The sequence below is a fragment of the Ovis canadensis genome, chromosome 21, assembly GCF_042477335.2.
Source record: "Ovis canadensis isolate MfBH-ARS-UI-01 breed Bighorn chromosome 21, ARS-UI_OviCan_v2, whole genome shotgun sequence".
NCBI lineage: Eukaryota > Metazoa > Chordata > Mammalia > Artiodactyla > Bovidae > Ovis > Ovis canadensis.
In genome coordinates, this window is record NC_091265.1 from 44,875,084 (window position 1) to 44,887,009 (window position 11,926).

At 43.3% G+C, this 11,926-nt stretch overlaps 1 protein-coding gene across 3 annotated transcripts; it reads right to left on the bottom strand.

Moving 5' to 3' along the window:
- Positions 1–5,116: 5,116 nt before the first annotated feature.
- ACRV1 (acrosomal vesicle protein 1) lies at positions 5,117–11,601 on the bottom strand. 3 transcript variants are annotated; one of them, XM_069565278.1, is made up of 5 exons: positions 11,550–11,601; positions 9,195–9,263; positions 8,739–9,002; positions 6,586–6,705; positions 5,117–5,597 (listed from the first exon to the last, which is right to left on the bottom strand). In XM_069565278.1, exons 1-5 carry the CDS (start codon positions 11,599–11,601, stop codon positions 5,473–5,475), a joined length of 630 nt encoding a protein of 209 aa, XP_069421379.1. In that variant the 3' UTR covers positions 5,117–5,472. The 3 variants fall into 3 exon arrangements, with proteins under 3 accessions (XP_069421379.1, XP_069421378.1, XP_069421377.1); XM_069565277.1 differs by having other exon boundaries at positions 8,793–9,263; XM_069565276.1 differs by having other exon boundaries at positions 8,739–9,263.
- Positions 11,602–11,926: the final 325 nt, after the last annotated feature.

Sequence of the window (11,926 nt, forward strand, 5' to 3'; positions counted from 1 at the left end):
CATAGTGAATGATGCATTCCGGAGATTCTGGACTCTGTGTTCCTCTGAAGAGTATTGACATTTGTTCTGGTAGATAGGTAGCTTGGGTTGACCTGAACTCCAAAGTTGGTCTTCTTTGAGGTGAACAACAGCTGAAATCTCTGCTCAGTTCTCTCTGCTTCCAGGTGCTATTGTTGAGCCTCCTCAGGTCAGTGTCAACCAAGAATGTGGTCACAGTTTATACTCAAGTTTTGGAGTTTATCCCCTCTGTGGTTCTCTTTCCAGGATTTCCCCCTAATTTTACATCTGCTCTGCCAGCTCTAGCCTATGTTCTCTGACCTCAAGGCAGTAAACTGGATTTTTGCCATCCTGTGACATATGGATTGAGAATACCCTTAGACATAAAGCCTCAGAACTGTCTGTCTCACCCAGTGCTGTCCTAGTCTTTTAGGGGTGACTTCTCTCTGGTTCCCTTTTGAGGAATTTTTAAGTAGTTGTTTCCAATTTTTGGTCCATAGTTTTTAATTCTTATCTGAAGGAAGGTTAGTTCACCCAAACTAATCCACCATTCAGTTCAGTCTCTCAGTTGTGTCCAACTCTTTGCAACCCCATGAATTGCAGCATGCCAGGCCTCCCTGTCCATCACCAACTCCTGGAGTTCACTCAAACTCATGTCCATCCAACCATCTAATCCTCTGTTGTCCCCTTCTCCTCCCGTCTTCAATCTTTCCCAGCATCAGGGTCTTTTCAAATGAATCAGTTCTTCGCATCAGATGGCCAAAGTATTGGAGTTTCAGCTTCAACATCAGTCCTTCCAATAAATATTTAGGACTGATTTCCTTTAGGATGGACTGATTGGATCTCCTTGCAGTCCAAGGGACTCTCAAGAGTCTTCTCCAATACCACAGTTCAAAAGCATCAATTCGTCTGTGCTCAGCTTTCTTTATAGTCCAACTCTCACATCCATACGTGCTGCTGCTGCTAAGTCTCTTCAGTCATGTCCAAGTCTGTGACACCCCATAAACGACAGCCCACCAGGCTCCTCTGTGCATGGGATTCTCCAGGCAAGAATACTGGAGTGGGCTGCCATTTCCTTCTCCCCATCCATACATGACCACTGGAAAAATCATAGCCTTGACAAGACAGACCTTGTCTTCAAAGTAATATCTATGCTTTTTAGTATGCTATCTAGGTTGGTCATAGCTTTTCTTCCAAGGAGCAAGCATCTTTTAATTTCATGGCTGCAGTCACCATCTGCAGTGATTTTGGAGCCCCCCAAAATAGTCTGTCACTATTTCCATTGTTTCTCCATCTATTTGCCGTGAAGTGATGGGACCAGATGCCATGATCTTAGTTTCCCAAATGTTGAGTTTTAAGACAACTTTTTTACTCTCCTCTTTCACTTTCATCAAGAGGCTTTTTAGTTCTTCACTTTCTGCCATAAGGGTGGTGTCATCTGCATATCTGAGGTTATTGATATTTCTCCCGGCAATCTTGATTCCAGCTTGTGCTTCATCCAGCCCAGCATTTCTCATGAATATAAGTTAAATAAGCAGGATGACAATATATGGCCTTGACATACTCCTTTCCCAATTTGGAACCAGTCTGTTGTTCCATGTCCAGGTCTAACTGTTGCCTCCTGACCTGCATATAGATTTCTCAAAAGGCAGGTCAGATGATCTGATATTCCCATCTCTTGAAGAATTTTCCACAGTTTGTCATGATCCACACAGTCAAAGGCTTTGGCATAGTCAATAAATAAACCAGAAATAAATGTTTTTCTGGAACTCTCTTGTTTTTTCAATGGTCCAGCAGATGTTGGCAATTTGATCTCTGGTTCCTCTGCCTTTTCTAAAACCACCTTGAACATCTGGAAGTTCATGGTTCACGTATTGCTGAAGCCTGGCTTGGAGAATTTTGAGCGTTACTCTACTACTGTGTGAGATGAGTGCAATTGTGCAGTAATTTGAGCATTCTTTGGCATTGCCTTTCTTTGGGACTGGAACGAAGACTGACCTTTTCCAGTCCTGTGGCCGCTTCTGAGTTTTCCAAATTTGGTGGCAGATTGCGTGCAGCATTTTCACAGCGTCATCTTTCAGGATTTGAAATAGTTCAACTGGAATTCCATCATCCCCACTAGCTTTGTTCATAGTGATGCTTCCTAAGGCCCACTTGACTTCACATTCCAGGATGTCTGGCTCTAGGTGAATGATGACACCATCGTGATTATCTGGGTCATGAAGATCTTTTTTGTATAGTTTTGTGTATTCTTTCCACCTCTTCTTAGTATCTTCTTCTTCTGTTAGGTCCATATTATTTCTGTCCTTTATTGAGCCCATCTTTGCATGAAATTGTTTCCTCGGTATATCTAATTTTCTTGAAGAGATCTCTAGACTTTCCCATTCTATTGTTTTCCTCTATTTCTTTGCACTGATCACTGAGGAAGGCTTTCTTATTTCTCCTTGCTATTCTTTGGAACTCTGCATTCAAATGGGGATATCTTTCCTTTTCTCCTTTGCCGTTTGCTTCTCTTCTTTTCACAGCTATTTGTAGGGCCTCCTCAGACAGCCATTTTGCTTTTTGCATTTTTTTTTCTTGGGGATGGTCTTGATCCCTGCCTCCTGTATAATGTTGTGAACCTCCATCCATAGTTCATCAGGCACTCTATGAGATCTAGTCCCTTAAATCTATTTCTCACTGCCACTGTATAATCATAAGGGATTTGATTTAGGTCATACCTGGATGGTCCAGTGGTTTTCCCTACTTTCTTCAATTTAAGTCTGAATTTGGCAGTCAGGAGTTCATGACCTGAGCCACAGTCTGCTTCCAGTCTTGTTTTTGCTCACTGTATGGTGCTTCTCCATCTTTTGCAGCACAGGATATAATCAGTCGGATTTCAGCGTTGACCATCTGATGATGTCCATGTGTGGGATCTTCTCTTGTGTTGTTGGAAGAGGGTGTTTGCTATGACCATGTTTTCTCTTGGCAAAACTCTGTTAGCCTTTGCCCTGCTTCATTCCGCATTCCAAGGCCAAATTTGCCTGTTACTCCAGGTGTTTTCTTGACTTCCTACTTTTTGCATTCCAGTCCCTTATAGTGAAAGTGAAAGTTGCTCAGTTGTGTCTGACTCTTTGCGACCCCATGGACTGTATAGTCCATGGAATTCTCCAAGCCAGAATACTGGAGTGGGTAGCCTTTCCCTTCTCCAGGGGATCTTCACAACCCAGGGATCGAACCCAGGTCTCCCGCATTGCAGGCGGATTCTTAACCAGCTGAGCCACAAGAGAAGCTCAAGAATACTGGAGTGGGACATCTTTTTTGGGTGTTAGTTCTAGAAGGTCTTGCAGGTCTTCATAGAACTGTTCAACTTCAGCTTCTTCAGCATTACTGATCGGGACAAGACTTGGATATTGAATACTCTGATATTGAATAATCCAGCATTATTGGAAGCCAAAACTCCCCTACCCTTCAATTGTTACAACATCTTTGAATTTATTTCCTCAAAATACATAGCTAATAGATTAGGCTTCCCTGGTGCCTCAGACGGTAAAGAATCTCCCTGCAATGCGGGGGTCTTGGGTTGGGAAGATCCCCTGGAGGAGGGCATGGCAACCCACTCCAGTGTTCTTGCATAGAGAATACCATGGACAGCAGAGCCTGGCGGACTACATACAGTCCATGGATTCACAAACAGTCTGACACAACTGAATGACTAAGCAGAGCACAGTAGATTTAGCTATGTTTAATACATTTAGCTAATGTTTATCTCCCTCCATCAGAAAAATAGCATCTATAATGTTAGTAGGATTTTATTTCTCTGTTTCTGACACCAGGGGTTCCCAACACACACCACCATTGTTATATTTTTAATATATTTAAAAATCTGTCAATTCAGATGTGTTGTACATGGTGTTTTTGACCTTGGCTGACGAGACTGTTCTGTGAGGTTTGCTTATCAGCTAATTTGACTTAGTGATCAAGTTGTGCAGTACTGTGTCCATTCTGGATTTTTAAAGTTTTTTATTATGTATCATATCAAATTTACCACTGTATGAGTGGAAATTAAGACCTAATGTAGTTTTTATATGTTGTAATATTTCTTCAAGTGAATCTCTCCTACAAACACACACATAAAATCCTTGATAAGAACCAGAACAAAAACATTGATTTTTCAGGGGCTTTTAAACAGAGGTGCGGGGAGCAGTGGCTGATAAGAAATGGGCTTGTATGGGACAGAGGTCTGATTTTGGTGTTGAAAGAACTGTTTTACCTAATATTTATACTGTGCTATTTGCTCAGATTGAGATCATGCAATCTGGCCCTGGCTCACTGCTGCTCTGTAACCTTGATATGTTTGGAATGACATGGAATCTGAGTATATAAAACATTTCTACGTCAGACTTTCTTACTTGTGAACTCAGGATGATGCTATCTTTCCTGCCTGCCCTTTCTGGGCTCTTTTCAGCGGATCAGATTTAAAAACACTTTGAAGAGTGTAACTCTAATACAAGATGAAAGGGGCTGTATACAATTTGCACCTGCCCCTCTATGCTGAGACAAATCAGTGACATTGTGTGTGAGAAAAAGATTTAATTAAGATAACTATGACCTGTTCTATTTATGTAGCAGATAAATTAAAAGGACTCATTATTATAATTCTGTTAAACATAGAGTCTCCACTTATAATTCTCAAGGTCCCAAGAAGGGGTGGGTTTTGAACATCGTGGTAAATAGAAGTGAGTTTGGTTTCCATAGGGATGGAAAGGTTGGGGTCAGGGACAAGGACTTGGAATATTATTTTGAGCTCCTAAAAAGTTAACACCTACTTTGCATTCCTCTTCATGGTCCCTGCCCTGGGGGACCCCTTCACTTTGAGGAATGTGGGGTTGTTTAAAAATGCATCCACTTTAGGGCTTCCCTGGTGATCCAGGGGTAAAGAATCCACCTGCCAATGCAAGGGACACGGATTTGATCCCTGCTCTGGGAAGAACCACGTGCTGCAGGGCCACTAAACCGGGTGCGCTATAACTACTAAGCCTGTGTGCCTAGAGCCTGTGCTCCGCAGCTGCAACTAGAGAAAGCCTACACACAGCAGCGAAGACCCACCACAGCCAAAAATTAAAAAATGAAATAAATCTTTTTAAAAATTGCAACCACTTTATTGTGTGGAGCAGAAGGAAGTTCAGGGTGATCCTGCCCCTGGTTGATGGAAAAAGATGTCTCCCTAGAGTCAATATTCTTTAATTATGCAAAATTTATTGAGAAAGAAAAGAATGTTGAGAGATGGGGTAAAGGAATAGGAAAGATGGAGGGCAGAGAAGGATGGGTAATGGCATGGAGAGGAAAGATAGGATATTAGAGCTTCTGGTCTGACAGGCAGAGAAAGATGTAATTAGCAGTTGCCTGGGGAAGACACTAAATATAAGTTGAGTCCATTAGTGTGGTGGAGGACTTTTGTGCCTGAGTCAGATAAAGAAGCCAGGGCATAGGCTGCTAGATCTTGTTGCAGAAAGACTGATTTCGACAGCATATAATTTGCATCCTGGTTCCGTGGGAGAAGAGGTTCATGGATGGGCACATGTTCTCACAGCCCTGAACCATGAATTGAAGTTTTCCACCTGAAAGAAGCAGAGACAGACTGTAAAGAGCACAGAGCTTCCTTGTTGAATCTTACCTTTCATCATGGTGCCCAGAATCCCTGCACAGGCATGACCAAGTCCTCCAACTTGCATATTCTTCCTCCCTTCCCCTTCTACCTGCTGCTTCTGGGCTGTTTCCCTATCAGTTGCCTACTCTCTCTAGTGAGGGACCAGACAAACCACAAGAGAAGTCAGGCAATGGGGTTCACAGGATAAAGTAACCAAGATCCCTTCCCTTATTTGAGGGATAAGGACTGAATATGGGCTTTCCAGGTTGCACTATGGTAAAGAACCCGCCTGCCAATGCAGGAGACATGGGAGATGCAAGTTCGATCCTTGGGTCAGGAAGATCCCCTGGAGTAGGATATGGCAACTCACTCCAGTATTCTTGCCTGGAGAATCCCATGGACAGAGGAGCCAGGTGGGCTACATTCCATGGGGTCACAAAGTGCTGGACACCTCTAAGCAACCGAGCGCAAGGACTGAGTCTAAGGGTGGAGGAGTGTGGGAATACACTCAGACAGGCTTGGCAACTTGTGAACACAGACTAGTGGACAACTGTTGACTACTTAATTCATTTATTCAATACTTACTAAATGCCTGCCATGGACTGAGCATTGTGCTAAGTGCTAGGAATATATAGCCATGAGCAAGATAGATGCATTCCTGAGCTTGCAGTCAATGTCCCACTGGCTCAAGGGGCAACTCACACATTAGTAGGAAGAGACAATCTCCCTGTCTTCTTTTAAGGCATCGGAGGCCTTTGGGGAAGGGCCTCTCCCTCAATAGCTGGAGTTCTACTCTTGATTCTCGTAAGAATTGAGGTCCTCTTGAATCTAAGTTTCTAGAGAATCCCAGCTTGATCCCTCCTCCGGCTCCTGCCACCCTAACCGCCCCCTCCCCCATCGGTACTCAAGCTGGGTGATGAGTTCTCTGTCAAAGACCAGCCCATGAAGTCCCCACATACCTTCAAAGATCTTCTTTAACATGCACTGCTGGGAGTTCTGAGTGGAGCAGACTCCCTCTCCACGAAGACATTTTCCTTGGTCATTCATATAAGAGCATGTGTGGCAGCTTAACGATGGGCCTGAAAAATTTAAGATCAGCCTGATGAAATAACCCTGTGATCCAGGTGTGTAGCCTTGAGTCACACATCGGAAGGGATGATGGACAACAAGTAGAACCATTTTGTAGGTCTGAAAAAGCATCTTTTCTCTTCCATACCAGAGAAAATGACTTCATCCTTACTGCTTCATCAATGATAGTCATTGCTGATGAATCCCCCCTTTCTCCCTCTGGTACTGACTTTAATTCATAGCCCAGTGGCTTGGACATTGATCATTAGATGCCCTTCTGCTGGGTCTAACTCAGTAGGAGCAATGGAACTTCTCACGAGACGCTCATACTCCTCACGGCACTATCACTTATCCACAAGGCCCAGACACTTGCAGTGAAATCTGACTGATTAATAAGCTGTGTTAAGGACTTCCCTGGTGATCCAGTGGGTAAGACTCCTCCTTCCGATGTGGGGGGAGGGGAGGGTCCAATCCCTGGTTGGGGAGCTAAGAACCCACATGCCTCAAGGCCAGAAGATCAAGACATAAAACAGAAGCAGTACTATAAAATTCAATAAAGACTTTAAATGGTATGCGTCAAAAGTAAATAACAAGGAAAAGAGAAATTGCCTTTTTTTTTTTTTAAAAAAAAAGGACTATATTGGAATGTTCTAATGTTGCAAACCTCGTAAAGTATTTGTATCAATTTGCTACTCTCAAATTCACCTCAATCAGGGCAGTTTGTCATAAAGGGCAGAGCCTCTCTGAAATGACTCAATATTGCCTATTTCCACTGCCAGTTTCCTAATTAAGGAAGCATAAAGGGGAAAGAGTATGGGCTTTGGAGTCATACTTCAGTGTGAATCCTAGGTTTACTTCTTTGTAGCCAGAGGAGGTAAACCTCACTTCTCTCTTCTGAAAATTTGGAATACTGCTACTTACACAAATGGGGTGAATATCAAGTGTTTATGTCTAGTAATAACTTGAGACATTAAACTTTAAATCTTGTTTTCCTGCCTTGAACGAACCCTTGTAAGGGCCAAAGAACTGCCCTAGGAACTTATTTCTGTATCTTGCAGACCAAAGTGTTGGCATGCTTTACTTTCCATTGATAAAAGAAGCGTTCACATATTGAGGTCTAGAGAAGTCATTCTGGCTTATACATGAGTTAACTTGAATTTTTTGCTAACTACAATAGCTTCTTTGTGGCCTATCAAACATACATTGTACATCTCCTTTAATTAGTAAAGAAAAGGTTACATTGACCAGAAGTTAAAAAAAAAAGTTCACATTAAAAATAAAGATTACATACCCTTCTTTCTGGGACACTGATTCAAGTCCTCCTCTGTGGATTAAACTCCCTTTCCAGATGGGGAGCCCAAACTTTACGTGCTGTATGTGTATGAACTGGTCTGTTGTGTTTTTTTAAAACCGTGAAGAAATATATCCCTGACTTGTTCAATATGCCTTGTCTGGACGAGATATAAAACTGTGCCAAAAACTGCTTCTCCAGGGCCGTTTCTCAGACTAATCTGCGAAGCCAACTAGTCCTCAGTTTGGCTCAAATAAAACTTTTCTATTATTAATGATTGTTTATTATTTCCACTGACATCACGTTCAGACCAAAAAAAGCCCAGAGCTGCCTGTTCTGGTGCTAGCCATGTTATTGGAGGATTTGCAAAGGTTTTAACATAGTTTGTGAACAGGCCGACTTAGCCGGAAGCTCACCAAGGTTGTCTCCCATGAGCCCCTTCTTCCAGTGGAGCTGTGGGCATTCATTTTCATAATTTCTTATGTGGAATGAAGTTGCAGGGACAGCTGGCAGTTTGTGTTTTGTTTTTCTTAAAGAGGGCCCTCTGAACTGTTTAGCCTTCAAAAGCCCCACAACACCTGAATTCTGCCTCTGGGGATTATTGCAAAGAAATGTAAAGAGATCCTTTGAGAGAGCTGTTTGCTCTGTGTCTGGACTGTTCTTTCTTCTGGATGCCTTAAAACTGGCTTTCTTGATGTGCCACCTACTTCCCACCGAAAGTCGAGGAAGGGCGCCCATGCAAATACGACTCACCTGAAAATGTGCTTGAAGGTGGGAGTTCTGAGGGCTGTTCCCCTGCTGATTCACCCGAGACCTGTTCGGCTGAGATCGGTTCCACTGCAGACTGCTCCCCTGCAGGTTTATCACTTGCAACCTGTTCGTTTGTGGGCTGTTCACCTATGGCCTGTTCACCGACAGACTGTTCGCCTAGAGGCTGCTCACCTATAGGTTGTTCCGCAGAAGGTTGTTCACCGGAAGTGTGCTCATTCAGAGTGTGCTCACCTGCAGCAGCCTCCCCTGGAGCATGCTCAACCACAGTAGCGTGATCAACTGAAGCGGGCCCACTTGCGTGTTCAACTGCCAACGGCTCACCAGAAGCATGTTGGGCTGCGGCAGTCTCACTTGAGCCATGCTCACTTAAAGTGTTGTCGAGTGAAGAAGTCTCATATAAAGCCTCATCCGAAGGGTTTGCAAGTGAAAAGTAGTCACTTGAGAGTTGCTGAACTGATGCTTGATGATCCATAGGGCCAAGAAGCTCATCAGATTGAGCTGATGCTCCTGGGATGGAGAAGTAATAGAAGAGAGATGATGAGGGTGAGAGAGGATGTCCCGGTAAGGAGTCCTTTCCTATGGAGCAAGGCTCATGTGGGATCGCTAGGTTTCTGGGGGTCTGGTCAAGCACCTGAAGATGCTGCAGAGGCTGGTGGCAGTCAACCGATTGCTCGAGGGACCATGAAGGCCAGGGGTGTTAAGGAACTGCAGAGACTACCTTAGTGATTGAAGGGAAGAATTTTAAGATCCGCAACATTTGTGCAGATCTGTGTACCCTGAGTGGGCACAGGGGTACCAAAAGCGCTTGTGCCTCCCTGACAAAGCCAGCATCAGTAAATCAGCGTCCCATCGTTCATGTAACCAGAATTCCACCGCTCGCCTCCCTCCAGTTCCCCTGTGGGTGAAAGGTCGGAATGGAGATACAACGGAGAGACTCTGCAGTGTTTCAGCAACTGAGTAATTCTAGCTGAAACCGAGGGCGGAAGATTTTAAACTCCAAACAAAATGAATTTGAAACTAGAGATGACAAATATATAATGAGGCCATGAAAATTAGCAGAAGGCATTAAGACCTTTATTTGGCAAGTTCATGTTTTTTCCGCACCCAATCCCCTATCCTTGTGGTTGGGAACCGAAAACCAAGTTGCTATGAATTATTAAGATTAAAAATATTGTGTACTTCTATATCTCTGCATTGAGATTCCTTTTGATGTACCATTTACTCCTACTTCATGGAGTTGTCATGAGTCTTCAGTAAGGTAAATTGTGAAGTGCCTAGTCCATTGCTGAAGTGCTCAATTAACTTTAATTTTTCCTCCTCCTGACCTTGCGTTTGGATTTACAAAACTCTTAGCTGGTCATTCTTTTCTGACCTGTCTCTCCTACATTTAATCCAGTTTATCAATGACCGTCAGACAAATACTCCTTAAGTACAGCTTTTATTTTATTAAATATAGCATCATGCAGACAATTTAATTATTACTCTTTTTTAAATTATTATTACTCTTTGAGTAAGTGATTCAGGCTGAATAACCTAGAAGAGGGTATGGAATAGACTTTAATGATGAGTATGTTATTAATCCTATCAAAAAGCTGAGAGGAATATAATATAGTCAGTATCATCCTGATCACAATCCTGTAAGAATTTGTGTGTGTGTGTGTGTGTGTGTATCTTGAGTGATTTCAAGTCCTTATAACCAGTGACTTTCAAAAGACTAGCATTAGAATCTGTTGATAAAGGAAAGGTAAGATAGACTAAGGCTTTTGCATAAGTGCTCAGCTGTGTACAGTCTTTGCAGACTTGTGAGTCTGCCAGACTCCTCTGTCCCTGGGATTTTTCCAGGCAAGAATACTGGAGTGGGTTGCTGTTTCCTCTTCCAGAGGATCTTCCTGACCCAGGGATAGAACCAGCATCTCCTGCATTGGCAGGTGGATTCTTTACCACTGTGCCACATGGTAAATCCGGCTAAGGCTTTTAGGAGTTTTTAATTTTAAGAAGTTGTTACAGAAATACTACCTGCTTGACTGATTCTTCAAAAGTGAACAGAAGTTTTAACAAAGAGATTTTTGATACCAAAAAAAGAGGCTTGAAAAAGCACACTGCTATCTTAGTCATTCTTATCATTTATGACTTACTACCTCACCAAGTGGCTGGCACATACTACCATCTGGTAACTTTGTTTCTGAGTTAATTTTTGAAAACCGAAGAGGGCAAAAGACAAAATCTCAGAGAACCAACATTACAGAAAACACTCTCATTTAATGGAGAACTCGAAACTCATGGCCTCTCACTTCTGCAGGAGGAAAAAGGGGAATAGAGCTCATCCTGAATGGGGATCCTGAAAGAGGAAAAACGGATGGACTGAACAGACAGACCCGAGCCGGGAAGGGGAGGCTTCTAGGATCTCTGGCCCTGGGATGACTTTCAGGCATACCTCACCCCTTCTCCTGTGTCTTTCCTTCTGCCTTAACTACACAAGCATCCCACACACTCAGTTCACTGGGGCAAACCTTTCCAGATTTCCAGAACCCTAGACCGGTCTTCTCATTTCACAGAGCAGCAGGTACAATGTTGAGTGGCTGAAAGTATTAGGAATGAGACTGTGCTAAGCTAGTCTCTGATGGTGAAGCCATTAACTAGGGGGAATCAACTGATTCAGCAACTCTCAGAGTTGAACTTGTTCAGCCACTCCTGCTTCAGATTGGTCTGGGTAACTAAGAACTGGTCTTCCTTCTTTAAGGGCCTTAAACAGGCCTCTTCCATGTCCACCTGGAGCCAAGAGAGAGGACTCACCTCTGGCAGATCCAAGGAAACACACACTCACTAGTAGAAGGAAATTCTTCATCCGGATTTTGGGCAAGAGGGGACCCTGGTGTGGGGCACCCAAGAGCAGTGAAGAAAAACTGTGAGCAGAGGCTTCCAGTGCTGAGCCACAGAGTCTGGGAATTCTAGAACCTCAGAAACAATCCATGATTCCTCACAATGGGTTGTGCTGATCAGGTGCCTGATCCGGCATGTTGACGCTCTGGCAACCCCCAGCAAACCATACTGTCAGGGCTGATATGCCCTGTGCCTGGCACTTTACTGCGGCTCTCTGCCTTTTCTTTAAAAAATCAAGTTGCCAAAATAACATATATACTCTCTGTAATAAATTTTAAAAGCCATCTACT